Source organism: Typopeltis vanoorti, chromosome 11 (genome assembly GCF_054136105.1).
Source record: "Typopeltis vanoorti isolate ZY-2024b chromosome 11, IOZ_Tvanoo_1.0, whole genome shotgun sequence".
Classification (NCBI taxonomy): domain Eukaryota; kingdom Metazoa; phylum Arthropoda; class Arachnida; order Uropygi; family Thelyphonidae; genus Typopeltis; species Typopeltis vanoorti.
In genome coordinates this window covers 124616474-124643578 of record NC_143559.1, presented here as the reverse complement: position 1 = coordinate 124643578, position 27105 = coordinate 124616474, and the positions used below count along the sequence as shown (strand labels likewise).

Here is a 27105-nt window from a genome sequence, read left to right as displayed (position 1 = left end):
CCAATCATTATCAGAATTATCCACACTTTCGGGAATCCTAAATTCATCAGGTTTTTTTTTCCCTTTTAGTATCAGGGTTCTTCTGTCTTATCAATCTCACATATGTTGGTGTTTTGTTGTAGATCAACATCTTATAATACTCAGAATATTCATTTTTATTCAGGAATAGATATTTTTTTTACTGTCTTTTGTTTCTGAAGACTAGAATAAAAATGTCTCTATACCATTAAAAAACTTTGTATCCTCAACAGATGCTATACTGCATGAGAAACATTTAGCTTTTTTCTCCTAATATCCACTTTCAAATTTTCAGTTCCAGAAAACATGTGTAACAGCTGTTTGTAATACAGCCATCGGATACAGAAAGCGCTCAACTCATGACAAGTGACAACATTCAATTGGATTGGTTGACACAATAACTAACCACAGCCACTAGGTGCTGGATGAGCTCAAAATGTTAGCTCACCCAGTCTCGCCTTCTCAGCCGTTTAAAAATACAAAAACGCTAAGAATTTGACCCGTTGCACTCTCTTTACGTCTTTTCGAAGGGCTCAAAGGTGTGTGCATTTTGAAAGCACACCTGGGCTATTAACGCGAATGTGATGCATCGAAAAGTGCACTTTTCATGAAGCACTAATGCTTTATTATCCCCGTGAAGAGGACAATGAAGCATTAGTATATTGTGTTCGATTTTAGGAATCGCGTGAAGTCTGCAAACAATTGGAGGAGTCTTTAACGAGAATAAATACAAAAATATAATATTGGTGATACTGATATTTTATAGATGAGCATCACACACCTAGTACACCTGGAATATTCGCCCCTTATATATATATATATATATATGAAAGAATGATCATTAACTCGGTTAACATACATATTTTTTTAAAGAATTGAATGACTAGAACCGAGATTTAAGTAAAAAGGTTTTAATATAAAAACATGACTAGTTTTGGCTTAACAGCCTTCATCAGGTGAGATTATAAAAGAAAGAAAAAACACTAAAATACTGAAGCTTAAGTAAACTATGAACATCATACAGAGTCTTTATACATAATTGACACTAAATCGTTGTGGTTGTATTTAAAGCTGTTCTTTTGTCAGTTGTATCGTTGGGAAAGTGCGTGCTAGTAGCATCTCGTGAACACCAGTACATGATTGCAGCTGAATGACAATCTGGGAGGTTGTAGCTCAAGTTATTATTTAGATGAACAGGAATGAAGATGATTTCACTAGATTCCACGATTTTTCTCTCTAGTTCAACATTGCAATGGCAGATGTTAGTAGATTTTTCCCAGCAGACTTTGTGACTTTGCATTTCATCATTAGGATTAGCTGAGGAAAGGATATGACTTGATAATGCACTGGCTCGCTGTCTCTTGTAAGTAATGTCCCTCACGTGTTCTTCCATATGTAATTCGACAGATTTGTCTGTCTATCCAAAATAAGGAATATCACAATCACACAATATTTTATATACACCAGGGTATTTGAGTTGATGATGACAAGGTTTCGGGTGGCTTATTAAGAAACAGATCTTTGGAAGTGGAGTGAATAAGTTTCTGATATTGTATTTTCTTAGAACTTTTGCTAATTTATGTGAAACTGTACTTATGTAAGGAATAGATATATTGCCTTTGAATCTGTTTGTTTCTTCTGAGTGATGTCTAGGAGGATTAAGAAGGTATTTTTCAATGATTCTCTTGGAATATCCATTAACTTCGAAAGAAGTTTTCAGATGGTTTATTTCTGTAAGAAGTTCATTTGGGTCATTCAGAAGAGAACGGGCTCTGTGTCCCAAGGTGGAAATTATTCCAAGTTTATGAGGAAGGAAGTGATGGGACTGATTATGCAGATATCTGTTGGTATGTGTGGGCTTTCTATATATCAATATTTTGAATTTACCAGAAGAGCGAGTCAGTTTGACATCAAGAAAAGGCAAGGAATTATCCATTTCAAGCGTGGCACTAAACTTAATACTTTGATGTCAGAAAACCTTATGGTTTTCCAGGCACGAGGAAAACCATAAGGGAATCATGTCCATGGCTCCAAATAATGAAGACATCATCTACATAGCGTTTCCAAACTTTAGGTGTTAAAATAAAGGAAGAGATAGCTTTGGTTTCAAAATCCTCTAGGTAAATATTTGCGAGTACAGGGGATAAAGGATTACCCATAGCCAGTCCATGATTTTGTTTGTATATATTATCTTGAATTTTGAAGTAACCAGACTTGATGCAATGTGTAAGCAAGGCTAACATTTTTTTGGATAACTTGTCCTTGAGTAATGTTAGGACTTCATCTGTTGGGACATTAGTGAACAGAGAAGTTATGTCCAAGCTAGCCATGATTTCATCTTCATTAACTGTTATATCCTTGATGTATGTAACAAAATCTGTAGTGTTCTTGATAAAGGATGGTGACTTGCCTGAAAAAGCTTTTAAGCATTTGGCAAGATATTTTGAAAGGTTGTACATTGGAGAATTGATACCTTCTACAATGAGGCGTAGTGGGGTGTTCTCTTTATGGATTTTAGGAACACCATATATGCGAGGAATTAACGGATGGAGAGATTTCCCAATAATTCGACTAACGAAAGAACAGCTTTAAATACAACCACAACGATTTAGTGTCAATTATATATAGAGACTCTCTATGATGTTCCTAGTTTATTTAAGCTTCAGTGTTTTAGGGTTTTTTCTTTTTTCTTTCTTTTATAATCTCACCTGATGAAGGCTGTTACAACCCGAAACTAGTCGTCTTTTTATATTGAAGCCTTTTTACTTAAATCTCAGTTCTTGTCATTCAATTCTTTTAAAAAAATATGTATGTTAACCGAGCTATTGATCATTCTTTAATCTATAATCTTCATGACGAGGCTTCTATTATTAATAATAAAAGAAACTTCAAAACACTGAAGAGGATTGGACTAAGCATCAACAGGTTGGTCTTCTTGAAACGTTGCAAATTTCACACTGTCTTTCCTAAATTTATGTCCTTTAAAGAAAATATAACAACTGAACGTGCAAGGAGAAAATATCATAAAGCTAAATTAGACCTACTGTCTGAAAGTATCTCGGATACTAAATGAACTCTCGCTTTTCTTTTCAATAAAAAACAACTATAGCGGAGAAACTGGAAGAATCTCTAGATAACGAAAGTTGGCATACCTTTAATATAAACTGTGAATCTCAAGCAGCCACAATACAATATAATAACAAAGTAAATCTTATAAGAAAATTTGAAACATTAAAAAGAATACAAAATAATAGGAACTTCTCAAAACCACACATCAATATGACAAAGTCGTTTCTTAAACTTCTACGTATTGAATCAATCTTCATTATCAATAATGCAAAACCACCTGCAGATAACATTACTTTAACAGAACGCAAAGCTATTAAAAGTTTAAAAAACAACAGAGATATAATAATCCTTCCTGTGGATAAAGGCAATGCAACAGTCACCCTCAACTCTGAAGATTACCTGATAAAATGCTTGAATTACTACAAGATGATACCTATTCAATACTCGAGAGAGATCCAACTCGTGAACTTCAAAATCGTTCAAACAACTTATTAAAAACAACTACTGAATTATCCCAAAACGTTTGCTTATTTCTACGCTCTCTCTGTCCATCCATTAATTCCTTGCATATATGGTGTTCCTAAAATCTATAAAGAGAACACCCCACTATGCCTCAATGTAGAAGGTATCAATTCTCCAACGTTCCAACTCGTGAACTTCAAAATCGTACAAACAACTTATTAAAAACAACCACTGAATTATCCCGAAACGTTTACTTATCTCTGCGCTCTCTCTCCCTCCATTAATTCCTCGCATATATGGTGTTCCTAAAATCCATAAAGAGAACACCCCACTATGCCTCATTGTAGAAGGTATCAATTCTCCAACGTACAACCTTTCAAAATATCTTGCCAAATACCTAAAAAGTTTTTCAATCAAGTCACCATCCTTTATCAAGAACACTACAGATTTTGTTACATACATCAAGGATATAACATTTAATGAAGATGAAATTATGGCTAGCTTGGACATAACTTCTCTGTTCACTAATGTCCCAACAGATGAAGTCCTAACATTACTCAAGGACAAGTTATCCAAAAAAATGTTAGCCTTGCTTACACATTGCATCAGGTCCGGTTACTTCAAATTTCAAGATAATATATACAAACAAAATCATGGACTAGCTATGGGTAATCCTTTATCCCCTGTACTTGCAAATATTTACTTAGAGGATTTTGAAACCAAATCTATCTCTTCCTTTATTTTAACACCTAAAGTTTGGAAATGCTATTTAGATGATGTCTTCATTATTTGGAGCCATGGACATGATTCCCTTATGGTTTTCCTCGTGCCCGGAAAACCGTAAGGTTTTCTGACATCAAAGTATTAAGTTTAGTGCCACGCTTGAAATGGATAATTCCTTGCCTTTTCTTGATGTCAAACTGACTCGCTCTTCTGGTAAATTCAAAATATTGATATATAGAAAGCCCACACATACCAACAGATATCTGCATAATCAGTCCCATCACTTCCTTCCTCATAAACTTGGAATAATTTCCACCTTGGGACACAGAGCCCGTTCTCTTCTGAATGACCCAAATGAACTTCTTACAGAAATAAACCATCTGAAAACTTCTTTCGAAGTTAATGGATATTCCAAGAGAATCATTGAAAAATACCTTCTTAATCCTCCTAGACATCACTCAGAAGAAACAAACAGATTCAAAGGTAATATATCTATTCCTTACATAAGTACAGTTTCACATAAATTTGCAAATGTTCTAAGAAAATACAATATCAGAAACTTATTCACTCCACTTCCAAAGATCTGTTTCTTAATAAGCCACCCGAAACCATGTCATCATCAACTCAAATACCCTGGTGTATATAAAATATTGTGTGATTGTGATATTCCTTATTTTGGACAGACAGACAAATCTGTCGAATTGCGTATGGAAGAACACGTGAGGGACATTACTTACAAGAGACAGCGAGCCAGTGCATTATCAAGTCATATCCTTTCCTCAGCTAATCCTAATGATGAAATGCAAAGTCACAAAGTCTGCTGGGAAAAATCTACTAACATCTGCCGTTGCAATGTTGAACTAGAGAGAAAAATCGTGGAATCTAGTGAAATCATCTTCATTCCTGTTCATCTAAATAATAACTTGAGCTACAACCTCCCAGATTGTCATTCAGCTGCAATCATGTACTGGCGTTCACGAGATGCTACTAGCACGCACTTTCCGAACAATATAACTAATGAAAGAACAGCTTTAAATACAACCGCAACGATTTAGTGTCAGTTATGCATAGAGACTCTCTATGATGTTCATAGTTTATTTAAGCTTTGGTGTTTTAGTGTTTTTTCATTTTTCTTTCTTTTATAATCTCACCTGATGATGGCTGTTAAGCCGAAACTAGTCGTGTTTTTATATTAAAACCTTTTTACTTAAATCTCGGTTCTAGTCATTCAATTCTTTATAAAATTATATATATATATATATATATATTTTTTTTTTGAAACTGAATAAATATCCATAAGCTGAGAGATAAAAATTAGAACTCTATTTTAGTTTAAATAAACTGCACAACTAGTGCTGTTTATTTAAACAGTTGCTTTCAGCTAAGTAAATCAATTATATCACATATATATGTATATATATTATACTTGAGAGATATACTTCAGAGTTTTGTTCTTGTTTGTTTGAATCCTCTTCTGATTTTTTTTTTTTTTTTTTTTAAATGTGGCTCCCTTCCTCCCACAGAAGGCTTCTATAAACCTATAGATCATACCTCAGTTTGGTTAAGGATTTTTCTTTCTTCCAATTTTTATTGATTTTGTATATTGTATTTATTTTATACCAGGTTCAGAAACCTTGCTTTAGAGACCAAACATGTAACTTTTTCAAGCCACTTCAAGACTCCAATAAGTGGTGTAGTGGTGTCTTGCACTGGGCGATGAAACTCGCAGCCTTTTGGTTGGAGAGTGGATATGTTAACCACTCAGCCAACTAGGCTGGCAGATTAAGACTAAGAAACAGTGATTTTTAAATCCCATACAAAACTTGTAATCTTTTAAAGTTGATTTATGAACATTAAAGAAAATTATAGAAAGATTTTCTACTTGGTTACAATGTATATTATACTTGACAAGGAATTATATTCTTGTTTTAATTCTATATCCAAGTGTGTCACTATTAGAATGGGCATTACTAATGTATGCAGTGACCCTTCAAATCAGGTGTAATATATATTGTATTCTTCTTCTTCCTTTTTTCCCTCTTTTACATTGTGGTGTTGAGGGTTTTCTATTAATTTAACTGCAACTGTACACAAGAATAAGGTGGTTAGTCCTATACCTCCCAGTGTTGAGTCCTCAAGGCTGGTTTGCCTTCTTGCAGGATGAAAAATCCTAGATAAACTGGGGAGAAAAACCCTGTAGTCCATGCCCAAGACTGGCTAACTTGGCTATGTCTGAGAAAGATCCTAAGTTCCTCACACCAAGTGGAGAAAACTTTCCACAACTATACTGTCTCTCATCCAGAGTATTTAATAATGTGACTTCAGCATTGATTTAACCTTAGTATCTTTTTGGGTCTAGCTCCCACTGATGAGATCTCAGTAAAAGTCAAAACTAGTCTGGGTAGTGATTCTTCCCATAATGTTCACACTTACACGTGGATATAGGATTAAAACAAGAATATAATTTGTTGTCAAGTTAATTTAGAGAATGATAAGTGATAAGAGAATAAACAGGTGAAATTTTACATAAAACAGAAAAGGCATCATCAGTCTGATTCTGAGTCCACAATAAAGCTTCAAGTTTAACATAAAAAAATTCCAGATAAATTCCAGGATAAGAAAACACAGGGTAATCACTAACAATATGGTTAATGGGCTGGGCAACGTTCCCACAATCACAGTATGGAGAGTCTGTCCGGTTCCATTTGTTGTAGAGCATCTATTTTCATCTCCTATGTCCTGTCCTGATTTAGTTAAGTATAGACCATAGATATACAAAGGCTTCATGCAACATTTGCACATCAGAATATGGAGAATTTCTTCATGCATGGACAAGCACTGTTCTCAGTAATTATTCTATAGTTTGCTTAAAATCCTAAACAAAATTAAAAAAAAAAAATAAAGGCCAGTGATTTCGTGTTGATCTTATTGTTCCAGAGATAAATTTCATGGCTTGGTTCACACAGTGCTCACACCTCATTAATAGATTGACATCAATTAGTGAGTACTGTTAAGCCAACCTGAAGAGCAGTATTCTGCTGTGGGAAACACTAATGCCAAATCTGTTATTCATATATAACTGTTGTAATATTAAATACAACTATAAAATTGTACCAAAAACACATAAAAGGAATGATAACAAGAACAGAGAAGTAGAGAAGAAGGTTTTCTCCACTAAAGACGATGTTAAGAATACTTTAACCTCTGAAATTGCTTTTAAGCAGATTATTAGACAGACAAGAAAGCAATTACAGAAAGTCATGTGCCATTTAGAGGAACACATGGAGAATAAAAAAAGTTCAGCAGCAAAATGGAAAACAACAAAGCATGAAATCAAGTAAGTTGTTGCATAACAACAAAAATCAGGTAAGTAAAGTTGATTGTACAAAGTATGATGTTATTTGGTGTGGTGATTCTATCATAAAACATGCCATTGATGAGCGAGTTATAATGTCAAGTTTTCCTGGAGAAAAAATTACAAATATAGTGCAAGCAATTAAAAACAGAACAGAAAATCAAAAGAGGTTGTAATTCTGATAAGTTCCAATGACATAACTAGTGATAAATTTAGTATGTGAGAGAATATGAAAGGTTGTTGGAAGAAATGAGTGTGAGAAAGTAAAAATGATTAATATATTATCTAGATATGATGAAAATGAATTATGAATAAGGACTGTTATGGCAAACGATTTGATGCATAAACTGTGTAGAAGGAATGGATGTGAGTTTTTGGATATGTGGAGTGAGTCTGAGGGAAGAATAGATTTGTATAAGAGGGATAACCTACACTTAAATGCATATGCCAAATGCATTTGGCATCAGCAGTCTTGAGAAATTAGTAATATGAGATCTAACACAGAGATTCAGGGAATTATGATGGGAGGAATTGTGATAATCTGTGTGTAAGAGCAACAATGTCAGGTAAATGCTGGGAATGGTTATTATTATGGAAATGATTATGAAGAGAGAGAATGATAAAGTGTACATCCGGTTCAGACCCATCAAACATGTGCAAAGATGTCTGCATAAATAAGACATTAGATAAAAACAAGTGTGTCACACAGATAAGTGTGTGCAAAACAGCATGCAAGTAACTTATTATGTCTGTACATGACTGCTAGGAGTATCAAAAATAAAGGAGTAGAGTTTGTTGCCTTGGTCAGTACATTGGTACCTCAGATTATAAGCATTAGTGAGGTCTGGCTATCAGAAGCAGACATACTAACTGTTATTGAGTGTAAAGGGTATAGTATTTTTAGGAACAATAGACAGCATAGGAGAGGAGGGATGTACTACTAATGATATTGGATGACTTGAATCCAGTTAGTGTTGAGACCTATAGCTGCAATGCTAGTAACAGTCTTTCATGTGGCAGTGAGTTTGAAGCCATCTGGTGTGAAGTGGTCTAACAAGGTCAAATGCTTAGTGAAGATGTTGTTACAGACTTTGTGGATTGGTTGCTAGTGATGAAAAAATATATCAATCAATAAAGATAATGGTGCAAAAAGAGTAATCATAATGGGCGACTTTAATTATCCAAACATTGATTGGATAGCTGCGAAATTTCATGAGAAAAATGAAACTGAATTTATTGAGCTGTTGTGACACAACTTCCTCAAGCAACGTATGACAATAGGAACTTGTGGTCAAAGAGTGTTTGATCTGATTATAGTGTCAGAGAGAGTTTCAGTTAAAGACATAACAATTCTGCCTCCGGTTGGAGATAGTAATCATACGGTACTCACTTGGGAAGTTGTAAAGTTTATGAATGTTCCATTCAGGAAAGGTTACATGATGAACAAGAAAGCTGGAAATTATAACCGCTCGAGGAGTATGCCAAGTCCTGTGCCATGGTATCCATTGTTGGATGGGAAGGATATTGACAGTGCGTGGGAAGTGTTTAAAAATACTTAAAGATGCAAAATCAGAATGTGTCCTTAGAGTTTGAAGGTGAAATGGATGTGTAATCTAATTAAGCAAGAGATTTGTAAAAAAAAAGATGATGTGAAAGGAATACCAAGTGCATAATTTGAAGCCGAGTGCCAGCAACTTTTGCTGGCAACCTTTACCAGCAAAGGTTGGTTGATTGGTAGTGCCTCTGCTACTAATGGCTCACACAAAAAAAAAAGTTAAGCAAGTTTAAGCGCAGTTAGTAGTTGGAAGAGATCAATCATTCGATGCTGTTGGCACACTCTCCCTCGATGAGTCTTTGGACTCCCTGGAGGTGTCACATAATAATAATAATAATGATGTTTGTTATGAAAATTATAAGCAGCAAGCGAGAAGATTCACAAGTGCTGCATGGAAAGCTAAGTCTGAATATGAAAAGAAACTGACTCTGCAAGTTAAAGACAACCCAAAAGAATTGTATCATTATGCTGCAAGTAAAAAACAAAGAATGAATTACTCTACTGAATGCTGATTTATACAGGTGACTGATGATACAGAAGAGATTGTTCAACTAATGAGTAGCTATTTTGCTAAAAGCTGTCAACCTGGTATGTGCAACATTGAACTCACTGCTACCTCTTCACTGCATGAAGAAACTCATGAGGAAGAAGTACTAAAGCTGTTGCACAAGTTGAATAAGAATTCTGCAATAAGTACTGATGGGATAACAGCATGGCTGCTAAAAGAATGTTCAGGCCTTTGAGCAGGATATACAAGTTGAATCTCAGAATAGGAAAGATTCTGCAATAATGGAAAGATTGTATGGTAATCCCATTGCACAAGGGTGGTGCAAAGACCAACAATCAACAAGTCAGTATCTCAGGGGTACTGGTGAAGATTTTAGAAACATTCGTTAGGGCTCACATTCAGAAATGAATTGAAGATACCAAGAAATTATATACTTGTTTAATCCTTTATCCATGTGTAAGCAAACAAAGTTTGTGCCTGAAGTATTTTCAGGACCGGGGAAACTCATGGTAAAGGTGGTATGACTTCACATCACTTGTGCTTTGCATTATGGGATACTAAGGCATCTCCTTGCAGACATGTATAATGCTATGTGTTATGGAAAGGGTCACTACCCAGATCAGTTTCGACCTTTATAGAGGTCTCTTCAATAGGAACCAGACCCAAAGTGATACCAAGCTTGAAGTAATGCAAAAGTCATATTTTCCTATACCAGTTGCCAAAAGGTGTCACACCTTATTATTACATTACTTTGGATTAGAGAAAGGCTATTGAAAGTTTTTTCACTTGGTTATACTATAAATTAAAGATACCAAGAAATTATATACTTGGTTTAATCCGTTATCCAAATGTAAGCAAACAAAGTTTGCACCTGAAGTATTTTCAGGACTGGTGCAACTCGTAGTGGTATGACTTCACATCATGAAAAACTTCCAACAATTCAGAAATGAGTTGACAAAGAATCTCTATTTTGCAATGAACAGTCTAGGTTTACTAAGAGATGGTCATGTTTTAGCAACTTGCTCACATTCTATAATAATGTTACCACTGAGTTAGGCAAGGGGAACAGATACACCATGATACTTTTGGATTTCACTATGGCTTTTGACAGAATACAGCATGGTATATTGTTGCATAAATTGGTGAATGTGGGTTTGGATTATAGAATGTTAGCATGGATAAGAGGGTGGCTGACTGACAGATATCAAAAAGTGGTATATGGGGGATGTGCGTCTACAAGACTTGGTGCATTGCCCGCTATAAAAAGAATAAAGGGCAATGTACCAAGAACATCCTTGACTGTGCTTCCCCTCCACCTCTAGCAGACTTACGTGATGATTTTGTTAAATTCTGGAGTACAGTCTTTTCTGCTCCACCTCCACACTCTCCTAATGATGACCAGGCTACGATATTGATGTCCATTCCTGCCCTTCAAATATACCAGCCTGTCTCCATCCAGGAGATCAAAGCAGCTCTTCCATCCAATTTCTCCACCTCCGGACCTGATGGCTTTCCTGCGACTAGGCTTCAGAAGGTGCTGCTGAAGATTCTTCAAGATTTATTGGACATTCTCCTTTCCAGTAAAGCAATACCACCATACCTACCCGTCTCAAGAACTGTCTTAACTGCATCATAGATGAGTTTCTTCATATAAAATGAGTTTCTTCATAGTAAAGCAATACCACCATACCTACCCGTCTCAAGAACTGTCTTAACTGCATCATAGATGAGTTTCTTCATATAAAATGAGTTTCTTCATAGTAAAGCAATACCACCATACCTACCCGTCTCAAGAACTGTCTTCATTCCGAAGAAAGAAACTTCAAGCCATGCATCATATTTTTAGACCTATTACCATCTCCCCTGTGATACTTACATTCTATCATAAAATCTTAGTCAAACAGTTTCAGCAACATATTATGGACAGAGAGCTTTTGTCCCTTTGGACGGCTGTGCTGAGAATATATATCTTCTTTCTTCTCTTCTCTCCGATTCCCGACACCACCTTAAACCTCTATATATGGCTTCACTGGACTTTGAAAAGGCCTTTGATAGTGTCTCCCTTCCTGCTCTCCTTAGAGTGCTGTCTATTGCTGGATGTCCAGAACCCTTTCTTTCCTGTGTTATGGGGCTATACTTGGGTAGCTCCATCACTATCACTACAGGGTCTCGTGCAGCTTCTATTCCTGCAGTGCGGGGTGTTCACCAGGGTGATCCTCTATCTCCCCTTTTCTTTAACTGCATCATAGATGAGTTTCTTCATTCTCTTCCTAGCCATATAGGCTACTCTCTAAGTGCTTCTTCCTTTAATGCTTGGCCTTTGCGGACGGTCTTATTCTCATAGCCTCTACTAAGGGGTAGGCTTGCAGGAACTCCTTGACCGGGAAGTTGACTTTTTTTCTATTCGAGGCCTTTCTATTAATGTAGAGAAGTCTTGCTCTTTAGCTCTTGTCCCCTCTGGTTGTGACAAGAAGCTTAAAGTCAAGATTATAGAGTTTTCCCTGCACGGGAGGCCGTTGCATGCTTTGACCATCCTGGAAGAGCGGAGATACCTCGAAGTATCATGTTCACCTCAAAGGGAAGGTCTTCTGCCCTATCCTAGAAGTTGGGATCACTTTTCTGAGGAGAGCTCCTCTCAAGCCCTAGCAAAGACTGTTTCTCCTTTCCCACTATGTCCTACCTCGCTTTTACCACAATTTGGTGCTTGGTAGGATGTATATCTTAGTACTGTCCTGAACGGACATGGCTATCCGTTCAGCCATGAGATCACGACTCCGCCTGCCACCTGACCCCCCCCCCCTACTGCATATTTCCACATGAGGGTGAAGGACGGCGGGCTCAGGGTTCCATCACTTAGATGGGTGATCCCACGCCTGCAGCTGTCCAGAATCATGAAGCTAGAACTATCTTCTTCCCCTATCTGCAGAGAGGCTTTCTGTAGCCAGAGGTTGGCAATGCAGTGCCTGCAGGCACCATGGCACCTGCAGTGAATTTTTAGTGTGCCCTCAGAGAAATTATTGTAAACTGCTTTGGAGCTCGCAGTGGTAATTTTGCAGCGTAGATCACAGTATATCTGAGAGATACATTCATTACTAGTATGTACTAAAATGTAAGAAAACATAAAGAAAAAAAACCACTGCAAATATAATACATATTTCCAGTGGTTTCCATAAATGTAAAGCACATCTTGCAGAGGTTAGCAACCTTCTTAATAAGAAGAACGCAATATAAAATTTGAAAATTATGGAGGGCTCATGACACAGGCAATTTTTCTCTCATTTGAGGCTTAGAAATTCTGATTAGTTGTTTTTAAGAAAAATGAGATTTCAAATTTTAACATTATTTTATTTACCTTGCTTTTATAACATATTTTTGTCACATATGAATGAATATAAAATACCATAAAAAATAAAAAATGAATACAAAAAGAGAATATTCATGTTAACAATTAGCATGTATCTGTGAGATTAGATGCGAGTGCCTTGCTTTATCAATCATAATGGCAAATGTATTTGTTTATTATGCAATAATAGGGTAGCTATTTCTAAAAAAAAAAGTAATATTGAAAGACATTTCAAAACCATTCATGCCAATTGCAATTTTAAGTTTAATTATTTAAATCAGGAGGAGTCGGCAACACAGTGCCCACGAGCATCATGGCACCCGCAGTATTGCGCCCTTCATATTAAAAAAGGTTGCCGATCACTGCTGTAGCCCATTAATACAAGAATACTTTAGGTGGGCTAAAGGCTGGTCTCGTTATCAAGGTACCTTAATTGAGTCAGCACCTGCAGAACATAAGAGATGGGCATCTCTGCTGCACTGTTCTGTAGATGGCACTCCTTTAAAAGAGTCATATCTGGTGCCTCCCCAGCATGATTGGGTAAGGGATGGCACCAGATTCCTCCTTGGGTTCGACTATATTGACCTTATCAGGACGGGAATCAATGCCCTTCCCACGCAAGCCTGCGCAGCTCGATGGGCTAGTGACAACTCAAACTGTAGGGCTCGCTGCCACTACAGTGAGACATTGTCTCATATAGCCTAGTGTTGCTTCCACACCCATGGTCCATGTGCAGAGTTTGCATAAGCCAGACTTAGTGATTAAAAGAGATGGTGACGCTTCGGTAGTTGATGCCCAGGTGGTGGAAATAGGATGCCCACTAGCCTATAGCCATAATAATAAGGTAAACTATTATAAGAATAACCAAGATCTAGTTAGTAAGATACGGGAGGAGTATGGGGAAACTCCAATTTTTAACAGCACCTCCATCTCTTTACATGGCATATGGAGCACAAATAGCTATAAGGACTTAAAATAGCTTGGGTTTATGCAGAAGAATATAAAAGTTCTTTCCTTGAGGGCCCTACAGGGCATACTGGTGGCATGGCGTTGCCACCAGAGAATGACTACGATAATTAGAACAGGCATAGGGTAAAACACTTGTAAAGGCTTAAGCCTATATCAAGTTTGGACGAGATGTCTGGATGTGATGTAAGAGTAGTACTGCCCATAACCAGTACAAAGATTAAAAAAAATAAAATAAAATAAAATAACCAGTGGTGTACTGCAAGAATCAGTGCTTGGTCTGCTTGTTATTCAATCTAAACATTAATGAGATTGGAAAGGATTTGATAAGCAACATACTGCTATTTGTTGATGATGCAAAGATAGGTAGGGTAATCAGGAATGCTGCTGATATGCAATACTTGCAGAATGATTTGAATAGGCTGGAATTGGGGCATGGGAAAATGACTGTCAGTTCACTGTTAATATATGTAAACTTGTGCACTTTGGTGTGATTAGATATCCAATGTTGTATTATATTGGTGGGATTATGCTAGAAGAAGCTGATCAGCTAGAGATCGTGGAGTTTTAGCAGGCCGGAATTTGAAGTTCAAGGGTCATATACCAAAAATTGTAAATACAACTCAGAGAATAATGGCAATGCTGAAACAAACCTTGAAAAGTAAAAATAAAGAAGTCATTTTGCCTCTATACAAGGCTTTGTTAAGACTTCGCTTGGACTATTGCACATAGGTCTTGTCTCCGGGTTTAAATGATGATTCTGATACAGTGGAGAAAGTGCAAAGGAGAGTGTCAAAAATGATATCAGAATTGTGGAATACTGATTATGAAGATAGATTGAGAATTTGTGGACTGCAGATACTAGCAAACAGCAGAAGGAAAGGATGATATGCTCGAGAACTTGCTAACTATTTAAAGCGTTATACAGAATTTCAGTAAATGGAATTTTTAATTTTTTGGAAGGTGAGGAAAGGAAGCGAGGGCATCCTTGGAAGTTGAGAATGAATGCTGTCAAGAATGGAGTGAGAGCTCGATTTTTCTCTCATAGAGTGGTGCGTGATGGGAATGGATTGGATGTTGTATGTACAAGTAGTGTAATGAATTCAAGAACAGGTATCACAGCTGGTGCGAATGGTATGGCCTCCCTCATTGATATCTTGGCTCCCTGGAAGACTCTCTTAATAATAATAATAATAATAATAATAATGTACTAAGCACGTTTGCACCCTATGAAAAGCCTGCTAGTTTCTGATTTGAGAATGTTATTGTGAATTTTTAATCTGCCAGCATCTTGTCAGGTATAATATATGAAGGGTGGTCTGAAAAGTTCTTGGCATCGATCATAGATGGCAACACTATCGGCAAGATTTTTTTTTTTTTCTAAGTTGGTACATCTGTCATAAGCATCCATGTGGAATTGCAAGTCATTCTACCAAGTAGTTTGTTTATGTAGCTGTCCGAAGCAGAAGTGTTGTCTGTATCCCTTGGAATAGATAAAATTGAGTATCGTGCGGTTATAAAATTTTTGACAATTAAGAAATGGGCTGCCAAGTTTAAACGTGGCCATACCAGCCTTGAAGATAATCCATGTGAAGGATGGCCAAAAAGTGTAACAACACCAGAAATCATTGATCAAGTGCACAATATGGTATTGGATGACTGGTGAGTCAAAGTGTGTTAAATTGCTGAGATTATAGGCATTTCAAAAGAATGTGTAGGATGTATTTTGCATGAAGAATTGCAAACGAAAAAGCTTCGTGCAAGATGGGTGCCACGTTTCCTTGCAGCAGATCAAAAATGCACTTGCATGAAAATCTCTGAACAGTGCTCGGAGCCTTTTAACAAGAATAAAACTGATTTTGTGCATCAATTTATTACTATGGATGAGACTTGGATTCATCATTGCACACCAGAATCGAAATAGCAGTCAAAACAGTAGACAGAAGCCGGTTGTTCAGTACCAAAGAAGACAAAGTTGATTCCATCAGCAGGAAAGGTCATCGCATCAGTGTTTTGGAAGGTGTTTTGCTTATTAATTATCTTGAAAAGGGTAAAACAATAACTGGGGAATATCATTCCGATCTTTTAACCAGACTACAGGAAAAAATTCATGATAAAAGACCCGGTTTGCAGAAGAAAAAATCATCTTTCATCAGGACAATGCACCTGCCCACAAAGGTGTTTTGGCAATGGGAAAATTACAGGATCTTCAAAATGAATTGTTGGAACATCCACCCTATTCTTCAAATTTGACTCCCTCTAACTTCTATTTCTTCCCAAAACTAAAATCTCTTCTTCTATCTCTTCTTCGCTGGTCAGCATTTTTCTTCAAATCACAAGGTGATTGTAGCTGTAGAGGGAGTATTTTGCAGATCTTACTGAGAATGACTACAGGGACGGGACAATGGCGCTGGAATAAATGTATTAGTCTTAAAGGGGATTATGTTGAAAAATAAAAATAATTTTGAAATTATAAATTTTTTTTTCATTGTTAAGTTGAGAACATTTCAGACCATATATATATATATATATGTACACACACACACACACACACACACACACACACACCACTACCAATAATTGTCCGGACACCCCTGTTATTTGAAGTTATGGAACATTTTGGGTTTGTTAATAACATAAAAACTGGTGTACAGCAGAAAGCAGCATTTCATTGTAGCACTTGAATACAGGTGGTATTCAACTGCTACATATGGCAACACAACATGAACTCAGGGACTTCTAGAGAGGTGTCATCATGGGCTGTCACATTGGTGGTATGTCCATACACGCTATTGCTGCTCAGCTGGAGCATCCAAAATCAACAGTTGGCGATGCGATTAAAAAATGGAGACATTCTGGAATCACTAGGTCAAGAAAATACTCAGACAGGGACAGGAGGGTGTTAAATGGGTGGCACGCAAAAACTAGTTTTTGCGTGCCACCTATTTACTAACTAGTGAATGATCTGTGCAGTTGGCACAGACCATTCACGATGATTTCCAGAGCCAGTAAACCATGGTGAACACTATTACTGTACAAAAATAACTCCATTTACTGGGTTTCACTGAAGAGCAGCAGCACACAAGCCAAACATTACAACAACGAACAAGGTGGCTCATCTAACTTGGTGCAAAGAGCGTGTGAACTGATCAGTTGATCAGTGGAAAACAGTAACTCTGGAGCAATGAATCAATGTTCACCTATTTCCAGTCTGATGGCAAGGTGTGGGTGTGGAGGCAGCCTGGTGAATGCTTGTTACCACAGTGTGTTCTACCAACAATAAAGTTTGGTGGAGGAGGAGTAATGGTGTGGGGTGCATTCAGCTAGTTTGGAGTGGGACCACTGGTTGTTGTCTATGGTTGTATAAAGGCAGCTCAGTACCTTGATATTCTGGATAATCAGGTGCTCTCTTCACTGTGGAGTTTTTATGGAACAGATCCATGTTACTATCAAGATGATAATGCCCCATGCCACAAAGCTGCAGCTGTTATGGAATGGTATGAAGAGATGGGTGTTAAACGACTGCCCTGCATATTCAGAGTCCTGACCTCAACCCCATCGAATGCCTGTGGTTAATTGGAGCAGTTATTGAGGTCCAGAGCAGCACGTCTTTGATCTGTCACTGAACTCAGTGCTGCTTTGGTGGTGGAATGGAGACAAATTCTGCCTGATGTCTGCCACACGTTGATGGAAAGTCTCCTTCAAAGAGTGCTGGAGGTGATCAAAGCCAAAGGTGGACATACCTGATATTAGGGTTTGCCTGCTGGTATCAGTTGTAGGTTGCTAAAGTGTCTGGACAATTATTGGTTGTGTGTGTGTGTTAAATAGATTAAATAACTATAAGCTGAGAGATAAAAATGGAAACACTATTTTAATTAAGTAAACTGCATAACTAGTTTCTTCTTAGAAAACTAGGTAACTACCAAAAAACATTGCAAAAGACAAAAAAATCTATACATTCAAGTGTTAACATTCATAGTTAAGAATTTATGGTGCCACAACACGTGTGTTAAAATAATTACTTTACTTAATATTAGGAAATATAAGTTAAGTAAAGTAATTATTTTGACACGTGTGTTGTGTCTCCATAAATTCTTAACTATAAATGCTGACCTCCTTAAAAGTGTCACTTAAAAGAAAGAAAGAAAAAAAGTGTTAACATATTTACGTTTGAAGCTCTTCTGTGTATCTCTTTATTGTTGGACGTGCACATGCGTTCAAGGTCTCGTGAATGCCAAAGTTGGATAGTAGTGCAATGACAGTGTGAGAGATTATAGCGGAGGTTAGTGTCGAGATGTACTGGATTGAGGACAATTTTTTTAGATTCGACAATTCTTCTTTCCAGTTCATCATAGCATCGAACGATATTTTCTGATCTGTCCCATAAGACTGATGAATGATAGTTTTCCTTGTTAGCATCAGCAGAATTCAGGACATGGTTTCAACAAAGTAGTTGCTCTGGTTCTGCCATATGTGACATCTCTTTTATGTTCTTCTAGATGTAATTCAATGGATTTTTCCGTCTGGCCAAAATAAGGCATGTTGTAGTTGCACCAAATACAGTAAATGTCAGGATATTTCAGGTTGTTATGTTTTTGCTTGGGCATACTGAGCAAGGAATGGAGATTAAGTAGAGGAGTGAAAGAAGTCCGTATGTTATATTTTTTAAGAACTTTGGCTAAATTTGGTGAAACAGAACTGATATATGGTATGGATATGTAGCCTTTTGAACTATTTCTATCTTCAGTATGGCAAGGAGATGGATTAAATAGTAGCTTATTAACTGTTTGTTTTGAATAACCATTTTGCTGAAAGGTTGTAAGAAGAAATTGAAGTTCTTTGTTAATATATATCTTCCTCTTCATAGAGGAAGGAGCGAACACATTTGCCTACCGTAGAAATAATGCCAAGTTTTTGAGATGGATAGTGATGGGGCTATGCATGGAGATATCTATTGGTGTGAGTTGGTTTCCTGTAAATAGAAATTTTTAATTTGTCAGATACATGAGTGAGTTTGACATTCCGGAATGGAAGAGGGCCATCAATCTCTAATTCTGTAGTAATTCTGACTATATATATATATATATATATATATATATATATATATACTAGCCCCCCCCCTGTGTTTGTCTCATGAAGGCAAACACATTGTTGGACGTTTCAAAACAATGAAGAGACAAAAAACATGACATAAAAACATTTCAAATTTCGGCTTATCTTTTTATATATAGAGAATATATATATATATATATATATATATATATATATATATATATATATATATATATATATATATATATATATATATATTAGGATAACCAAGCAATTTTATATGCTTGGTTATTTTAGCTCCTAATCCCAAGTGTGCAAACAATTAAGTTTGCACACTTGGGATTATATATATATATATATATATCTGAAAAAGACGTCTATATATTATTTATAATTTTTTTTTTTTTTTTAATTTTGAAATCATTAAAGATCAATATGAAGAAAATATTACTTTATAACTGGACAGGAGCCATAAACCATAAAGCTGAAAAAAAAAAAAAAAATTAAATTGTTCAAGTTGGACATCACCAGAATTAATAATTATTAAATGTTTTTAATAGGTTTTCTCCAGTTTCTACAGTATAATTATCAGCAAGGTTGTTTGTATCGATTACGTGCTTTAGGTGAACGATACAATATGGATATTACTATAGGTAAGTTATGCTATTTGATATAAAAATTTTTTTACTAAACAGGACTACACATATTCAGGCAATTCCTTGTTAATTGAGAAAGATAAGTGGTATAGTTATATAGTGCTCATAGAAACTTGCCTTTATGTGATTTTAACATAATTGGTGCTGAAATACAAAATTAATATCACTGTTGTTTTACATCCAAAGTTACTTAAGAAAATGTCTTTTGTTCAGAAGTGAGCTGCATTGAGTCAGTTCACTGGTGACACAGAGAGAGTATGCAAATATATAAGAAATACATCATTTGGCAGATGTATATGCCTCTATCACTGTACAATGAGATTGTTATTCAATATTGAATGTGTAAGTTTCTGTGGTTTAGATACTTTCCAGTATTGAGACTACATGTTTTAAGATAATTAACAAGTTTAATAAAATATAACCTTACAAGTTTCATAAGTCGCCAGACTTACATCATGAGATGTATTAGCAAAAGTTGTACAGAAAAGAGACTAGAAACAATTAATTACATATAGTAGATGTTATCAGAACTTCACAATTCGTACATATAAATAAACGACCAGAATAAAAATGTTTAGTTACTGTATGCATGTTGGAACAATGCTAGTTTCTGCTGTCATGTTCTGTAGCATTACGCATATCATATCTTAGGTCTGCAACGATTAGATTTTTAATGAAAGCAGACCGAACTTAGTATAGGATTAAGTGTTGGTTTTTGTTACATTATGTGGGATCTACAGCATTTCAGAGTCTTCCTTGTTTTAAAACAATTATGATCAATATAAGGCATTTTTATTTGTTGTCAAATTACTTGATGGCATGTGGTAGTTGTATGCAATGCCAAACCTGATTTATGCTGTCTTCTTCTTTTTTCAGCATCTCTTATGTGTTCAGGCATGCAGATCTCTCATGACCTTCCCATTTGGCCTATGTAGCAAATGCCACAAAAGCAAGCAATGAATCTCATAAACACCTGTTTTTTTTCATGGGATGATGTGGAGGTTTTGCTAGATGTAAGAATCTGGATTAAACTCTTTAATTATCTTAAAACATGTGGTATCAATACTGAAACTCTCTGCAGTTGTTTTTAAGTCCAGATTGCATTAACAATTAAGTGAGAGGAGGCAGGTTCGGGTTCGTGGCTACCGATCTGAGCATCGTGTTATGTTTTTACTCCCAAGTAATTTAGCCACTCCACCAAAATGCACTTCCCATAGTCACTTCAATCATGAAACACTAGTTAAGTGAAAGTAACTTGTTGCACAAAGCGCCAGCTGCATTTAAGTTGTAGTTGCATGATATCTCATACTTATATAAACAGTGCAGATTCATTTTGCTATGTCTGTAGTGTAGTGACATTAAAATCTGCAAAACAGTCATTCATTCCTCTGATTGATAAAGTCTGTGCTTGATGTATGGCAGCAGATCAAAATGTAAGTCGTAAGTATTAGAATAATAAATTATAACATGGAAAAAAACTTATTTTTATTAAGTGGAATGTTTTAGCATAACAGTTAAAAACAAGGAAGCATGTGTCATAATTGCCCAATCTGTATATCTTTTTCTCATTACTGTTTATTATTCTAACTTTGGATGTAAAGCAAAAGATTGGAACCAGACCTGTATTCCCTGCATTTTGAACTTGATATGCATTGCACTTAAGAGGATGGTTGAATAATGTGCACTTGTCATTTCATTTCATTTGTCCATATCACTGCATCCAGTAAGTATGGATGAAGTCTGAAGACTATGCATATGGTTTTTACTTCTGTAAAATACTGAAAGTTGCTATCACTCATGATCTGATAATAATACACTGCCAGTTCCTAAGCTCTGAGACATGGACAATGGACATCCATGTCACAACTATGCCCATGGATTTGAAAATTTATCATCATGTGCTCATGATATGGATTTAAATTTTCAGTTGCCACTTATCAAAGCACTTCACTTAGATAAATTACCTCATGAGACAGCTTGGTGTTTTCCAAAACAAAAATTTCGATTTTTGTTTTGGAAAACACTGCTGATGATGTTGGAGTCCTGAAAAATTAGAGACCGATCTAGAGTAGAATTGTTGATAAGGATTCAGTAATGTAAACTTAATCACATAGAAATATAATTGTATTCTGTATATCCCTTAAGGTTATCAGGAATTTTTTGATCATACAGTGCTAGAGGGGGTGGGGGTATTAAGTAAGAGATTGATGAAAGATTTGTGTGTTGAATGCGTTCCAGGTGCAAACCTCAGAGCATGTGAGTACATGCGAATGAGTACAAACCATGTGAGTACAGAAACATTGCACAATGTTTCTGTACTCACATGGTTTGATATTTATGTGTGAAAGTGAAAGCCCCCCTTGCAATGAGTCTTGTGATGGTCTTGGAAGTCTAACGTTAATAACGATAACAAACTAGCAGTATTCATGTTAATTCAATTTATTTTGTCTTTGTGCTCATTAGCTACTTTTACTTTATTGATTGAATTATAATCAGAATAGATTTTAGTCTGGCAGTAGTGTTTTTCAGTGTGAATAATGGTAAGATGATGAGATGTATTTCAACAATTTTTTAAATCATCCAAATTAGTTATGAATTATTTAAAAAATCTATATTAAATAGGAAAAGATAAATAGTGGATGATTTTTTATTCTCTTATGTTTTCTTATGTCTTCTTAGTGGAGAATACTCAAGTTTCTTGAAACCTTTTGCTCTCTCATAGTAATAATGTAACAAAGATTTGCAGCTTTTAATGGGTGGGATGTACATAAATATATAAGGTATAAATCATGCATTATATGATATGTTCAGGATTGGAAGTTGTTTGATCTGAAATTGGCGACTTCGGAATTTATCTGACGTCACCATTCCAGAATCTAACAATTTACATAAGATCAAAATTGCATACTTATCTTTTAGCAGAAAAAAAGTGTTTTTTGTTTGTAACTACTCTCTGTATAATAATTTTGTGAATTTTGAAACTCTATACCTGAGTGTCTAGCATAAATGTAGGTCAGAAAAAGGGCAGAATAAGAGGGGAATTATTAACAAAATAATGCAAAGAAAGAATGCGAACTATTTCAACGACATAGGGCAAAGATCGCCCTAAATGCAGTAAGATCAGAGAAATACCTGAGGGCACTATATCTTAAAAAGCACGCTGACGCATACTGTAATCCCGTATATAAATCAGTGTAGTCACCCGAATGGAGACCAATCGGTGAAACGATGGGAAATTTCAAACGTGAAAAGGTGGCACTCTTGGAGAAAGTATATAACCCGTAACACGGAAAGAAATGACCCCCCCCCCCGTTTTTTCTTGTTCCTGAAATTTCTCTCCATGTGCTTCGAGAAGTCTTCGCGGCTCAGCTCTCATATATGAGGGCTAACTTACGACAGAGTTCAGTATGTCACCATAGTAGAGTCGGCAAGATAAAATCGCAGGCCGTAGTAAGAAGTCCAACTACGTAAAAATCTAGGCAGAAGGATAGCATCCAGCCCAACGAGCGCATGTAACCCATGTGGCATTGATATCGAGAAATCCAGATTCGAAAACAAAGGACGAAGGATGGCAAGAAAACCGAAGACAAAATTAGATAAGTACTCTCACTTATTCTAGCCTTTTTTGAGATTGACTTACATTTAAGAGAATAGGAATTTAAGATTGTATTAGAGGAAAGAGTGAAAAGTTTAGATCTGAATATAAATGACTCTGTTTTCTTGAGACAAACTTTTGGAACTTTCAACCTTATAAAGATTCTGTTATGTTTGTTCTGAGAGAATTCGAAGAGTGTGTTAAAGTGCCTTAATGAGAGAAATGAATTGTAATTGTAAGTGTAACATATACTGAGTTAATGAAGTATTGAGTTTTACTAATACTCTGAGTTTAATGTATAAAGTGAATTGTAAACCTTAAATGTAACATGTTCTGAGTTATTGAGATATTGAAATTTTGCTTATATTCTGAACTTAGTGTTAAAAATGAATTATAATTATAAGTGTATTATGTATTGAGACATTGAATTGCTATACTCTGAGGTAGAATACTAAAATTAATTTATGACTGAGGGAGTGAATGAGAGGTAATGCTTTAACTTTAGAATTTGATAATCAATTTAATTTGTGTAGCTTCATTAATTGGATTTAATAAATGTTTGATTCTTTAAATGTATGTGTATCTGATCATGTTGACTGACTCTGACCCTTCATAAAAATCGAACCTGAGTACGTGTGAGTGTGCGGGAATACCCCAAGTGAAAGTAAGAGCACGACTGCAAACAAGAATAAGATTATGCCAGAGATTCTAAGTTTCTAGGAATTTAATTATATCGCCAGTAACACCTGAGATTCTATAGTTAACCTAAAGGTAGTGTCTATCCCTAACTTTAAGGCTCAAGCTGGTGCAGTAAAAAATAAATTTGCTTGAGTAATAAGGATAATATATAGGATTCAGGGAACGGGTAATTTTCTGGTGGCCCTAAAGGTTAAGCTAAGAAAGAAAATCATAGAAGAAACGCGATATAAGGCCTAGTTTATTATTATTATTAATGTGGGATGCATAACAATAACGCAAATCTATTCAACATAGAGACATATGCGATACAATTGATATTTGCGACTGTAATAATAAAAATAATAACAAAATAGAGTAATAATAAATAAAATAAAAGAATAAATAATAGGAGACCAGGACACACACACACACTATATAACAAAGTGTTAGAATGCAAGACGTTGATACCAGTATTAAAGAGGTGAGAGAGTATTGAAAATTTTGAAGCTTTGATGAGTGCTGCACAATATTACACAAGAACCAAAGAGAGTGGAAAAGCATTTGGCAAATAGCAGAAAAGGAGATGAAAACATGAAAAGGTAAAGAAAAAATAAAGAAAATAAATGGATGAAAAATAATATGGTGATATATGCTGCTTCATGATCAGAGACATACTGGACATGCAAGCAATGAAATTGTATTTCTCAGATGTGAAGATTCAAGATGTGACTGAAACAATATGTAATATAAAGGAAGCAGAACAAGTGGATGATATGATTGTGCAGTTTGGCAGAAGTCATTTGACAGGAGTAAATTAGTACCATAGAGAGAATATGAAAGAGTCATTAATGTAAGCAAAAAAGAAGAGAGCAAAGATTTTGGATTTATTGCCATAGTATGGCAGGAGTGAGCTGAGGAGCAGAACTGCATTTGCAAATTAATCGGTATGTAGATACATGGGGGCGACTTTGTTGGTCACCCCCATTGGTGAATGTGAGGAAGATCCACATCCACTCACGTTAACCTTTCCTATAAGGTTTTATAAGCCAACTCTTCTTATTTTATGATCCTTATTCTATTAGAGCACTTGGGAGCTATTGGGTCTTTCCATTTCTGGTCTATATTGATGTCTCCTCTAAAATCATTTCTTTTCTCTTCAATGCACCCTATTCCTCCTACAGGTCTAAATTTGGAAGAAGGCAAGTTCAGAAGCTTTAAGTTAGCAGCCCTACCACTGGACTATCCATTGCCAGGCTAGTAACCTGACATGGAGAACACTTAACTTTTAAGCTGATAGAGAAATATTTTAGAAATTAATCTATGTAAAATGACCCTGGAATGAAAAATATAATACACATAGCAAACTGAAATGTAAGAGGCATAGCATATAAAGAAATAGAATTAGATTTAATATTAAATGAAAGAAAATTTCAAATAGCAGTAATCACTGCAACAAAAAAGAAATTAAAAGGTATCATGAGAACTGAAAATTTTAATGTAATATATAGTGGAGTCAACAGACCAAAGAGCACAAGCAGGTGTTATGATTTGGATTCATAATTCCCTTTCAAAACAGTCAACATATTATAAACTATGGAATGAATGAATAATAGAAGCTAGAATAAAAATAGACAGAGGTTATTGGTGTATATAAACCAATTATTTAACAATAATTGGTTTATATACACACAAGAAGGATGAGAAGATAATATTGAATTTTATAATCAGTTACAAAATATGTATAATAAAATAAATAAAAATGATTATGTAATATTAGCAGGAGACTTAAATGCAAGAATTGGAAAAACAAAAATTAATAATGATATAGGAATACATGGAGAATATATTTTAAACAGGAATGGTAAAAATTGATTGGCTTTGTAGCAGCAAATGAAAGCTTAGGAAAGACCAAAAAAAATTCAGTAAAAAGAAAAAAACTGAAGATATGAAATGAGACAATCAAAAAAATAACCAAAAAGAAAAAAAAAAAAAAAAAAAAAGAAGAAGAAGCATATCATAAAATAGTTAAGCAGTAAAAGAATTCGTTAATTTATAATATTAAATTAATGAATTCTTTCTATAAACATAAAGACACATAAATATACATTGACAGCAAGAGGATGGAAATCAATATTAGATTACTTTATTTTAAATAAAAAGACATCAAAGTTTCTATTGATGTTAGTCCACAGAGGATATGAAATAGGTAGTGACCATTTCCTTGTTACAATAAATTAAGATTTTATTTTAACATGTGGCTACACTTGTTAAAATTTTATTTTAACTAAATCTACAAATAAGAAGAACAGAATGAAAATTTAAAACATCCTTTTTATAAAAGTCAATTATTAAATGGCACAAATATACAATGGATTTATCAATAAAGAATTAACCAATGTTTAGATAAAAACGAAGGGTAGAAATCAGTAAAAAGAAAAAAACTGAAGATATGGAATGATACAATTAAAAAAAACATATCATAAAATGGTTAAGCAGTAAAAGATTAGAAGATGAAATAGAGTATAAAAGAATAAGAGCTATAGCTAAATGAGAAGTCAGAAAAAGACATAGTCATGGAACATATTTGTTTCTAATTTAGTACAGATACTAAAGAAACATAAAATTAAACACCGAATTGAAATTAGAAGAATTTCTATACAGAATTGTGGACAGGCAGATATTTTAAAACAGATAACAGGCAAACATTAAATGAAACAGAAATAACTAAAGAGGAATTAGAAATCAGCTTGAAAGAATTTAAAGAAAGACTTATTTTTAAATAAAATTTATTCAACAAGTAGCCCACCAATGGAATGGAAAAAAGTAATAGTGATCCCTATTTTTTAAAAAAGGTAATAGAGATGACCCTAAAAGCTATAGAGGTATAAGTATTCTAAATAACTCTTATACTTAAATACTTATACCTTAATTTTAAATAACAAACTAATAAAATATACCAAAGGCTTTATTTTAGTTCTAGTAAGAACTAAAATAGTAATAGATAACAAGATTTTAGAACAGGTGAATTCATTTAACTACTTTGAATGTATAATTACTTATGTAATTGAAAAAGATATAAACTTAAAAATTATGAAATATTTAAAAATAACAGGTGTAATAAACTT

At 35.0% G+C, this 27105-nt stretch overlaps 1 protein-coding gene across 2 annotated transcripts in view; it reads left to right on the top strand.

Moving 5' to 3' along the window:
- Positions 1-27105, top strand: part of LOC150102022 (transmembrane protein 120 homolog) — a 208996-nt gene that overhangs the window by 144156 nt on the left and 37735 nt on the right. For both annotated transcript variants that reach the window (XM_090400395.1, XM_090400394.1), the window contains one exon: positions 19612-19704. In XM_090400395.1, the coding sequence (XP_090256521.1) occupies positions 19612-19704 (93 nt within the window). The remainder of the gene's footprint in view (positions 1-19611; positions 19705-27105) is intronic.